We start from the raw sequence: 1,479 nt of genomic DNA on the forward strand, positions 1-1,479 counted from the left end.
TATTCGAGGGAACATAAGGAAATTAATAATAATAAAAGCGGAATCACCACATGTAGGTGAGTTCTTATAACATAATAATAATAATAATAATAATAATAATAATAATAAAATAATAGATAATAATAATAATAATAATAAAAATTCTCCAAACTAATTCTCTGACATTGACGATTCAGATTAGCAGGGGCTTAGTTTCTCTCTTCCTCTGTCCTATCGGTCCCTCTTTCAGTCCGGCAAGGTTTTTCATGTTCTTATCGACAGGGTCTTACCTTAGCTTGAGGATTAGCACTGTTACACGCGACACACTTGTCTCCTCCTTGATTCATAACGTAGCATTGTTTACATTCCCAGCTACCAGCCTTGATCCGTGTTAGCTCCTTACTGAAGCCCACAGTACCAGCAGGGGGCGCTGGTTTCGTAGTTTGAGTAGCGCTGGTTGTAGCATTGTCAGCTTTATGTTGGGTGAATACCGATCGAAATCGTTCTGCATCTTCAGGCAGCTTGAATTTGGCGCATAGTTGCTCCTGTAAGTTCAAATTGTAAATGAAAATCATAGTATGGAAAATAATTGGTAAAATTCTCGTCCCTCGTTTGATTCTTTTTTTTTTTTTCGCGTTTTCCCGTGTTTAGACGGGGTCGGTGTTTTTCATCAGCCCTATTTGGGTGATCGCTTTTGGGCTGACTTTTGGTTTTGGCTACAAAATTTTGCGAGTGGATGCCCTTCGCACTCATCTCTTGCGGGCCGAATTTGGCGGGCCAAATTAGGAATTACATGGTAAAATTCTCGTCCCTCGTTTGATTCTTTTTTCGCCTTTTTTCCGTGTTCAGACGGGGTCGGTGTTTTTCATCAGCCCTATTCGGGTGATCGCTTTTGGGCTGACATTTGGTTTTGGCTACAAAATTTTGCGAGTGGATGCCCTTCGCACTCATCTCTTGCGGGCCGAATTTGGCGGGCCAAATTAGGAATTACATTTGGTTAACTTTTGTCTTTGCTTCTTTAAATTAAAAGCTGGCCTAGTTAGCTTGTTTGATAGCGCGTCTGCCTTGTAAGCGCTAGGCTGCGGGTTCGATTCCCACCCGGGGCGGATTTTATCCTGAAGGCATAATGTTCGTTCTCGAAACGGCTGGCTTTCTCCTATCCGGTTTTCCTTCTCTCTTCGATTTCGGGACGATAAGACCTTAGCAGTTACAGTTCCCACTGTCAAACCTCTTGAAAAAATAGTTTGTATTAAAGTTGATAGCGCGTCTACCTTGTAAGCGCTAGGCCGCGGGTTTGATTCCCACCCGGGGCGGATTTTATCCTGAAGGCATAATGTTCGTTCTCGAAACGGCTGGCTTTCTCCTATCCTGTCTTTCTTCTCTCTTCGATTTCGGGACGATAAGACCTTAGCAGTTACAGTTCCCACTGTCAAACCTCTTGAAAAATAGTTTGTATTAAACAAATCATTTTTCTTTTTTTTTTTTTTTTTGAGCCCCAAA

At 41.9% G+C, this 1,479-nt stretch overlaps 1 protein-coding gene across 1 annotated transcript in view; it reads right to left on the minus strand.

Moving 5' to 3' along the window:
- The window catches only part of LOC103521812 (E3 SUMO-protein ligase RanBP2-like), a gene marked incomplete at both ends in the record, with an annotated part of 13,053 nt that extends 12,529 nt beyond the window's left edge, over positions 1–524 (minus strand). The window contains one exon of the mRNA XM_026832319.1: positions 270–524. Within this exon, the coding sequence (XP_026688120.1) occupies positions 270–524 (255 nt within the window). The remainder of the gene's footprint in view (positions 1–269) is intronic.
- Positions 525–1,479: the final 955 nt, after the last annotated feature.

Source organism: Diaphorina citri, unplaced genomic scaffold (genome assembly GCF_000475195.1).
Source record: "Diaphorina citri unplaced genomic scaffold, Diaci psyllid genome assembly version 1.1 scaffold6005, whole genome shotgun sequence".
Lineage (NCBI taxonomy): Eukaryota > Metazoa > Arthropoda > Insecta > Hemiptera > Psyllidae > Diaphorina > Diaphorina citri.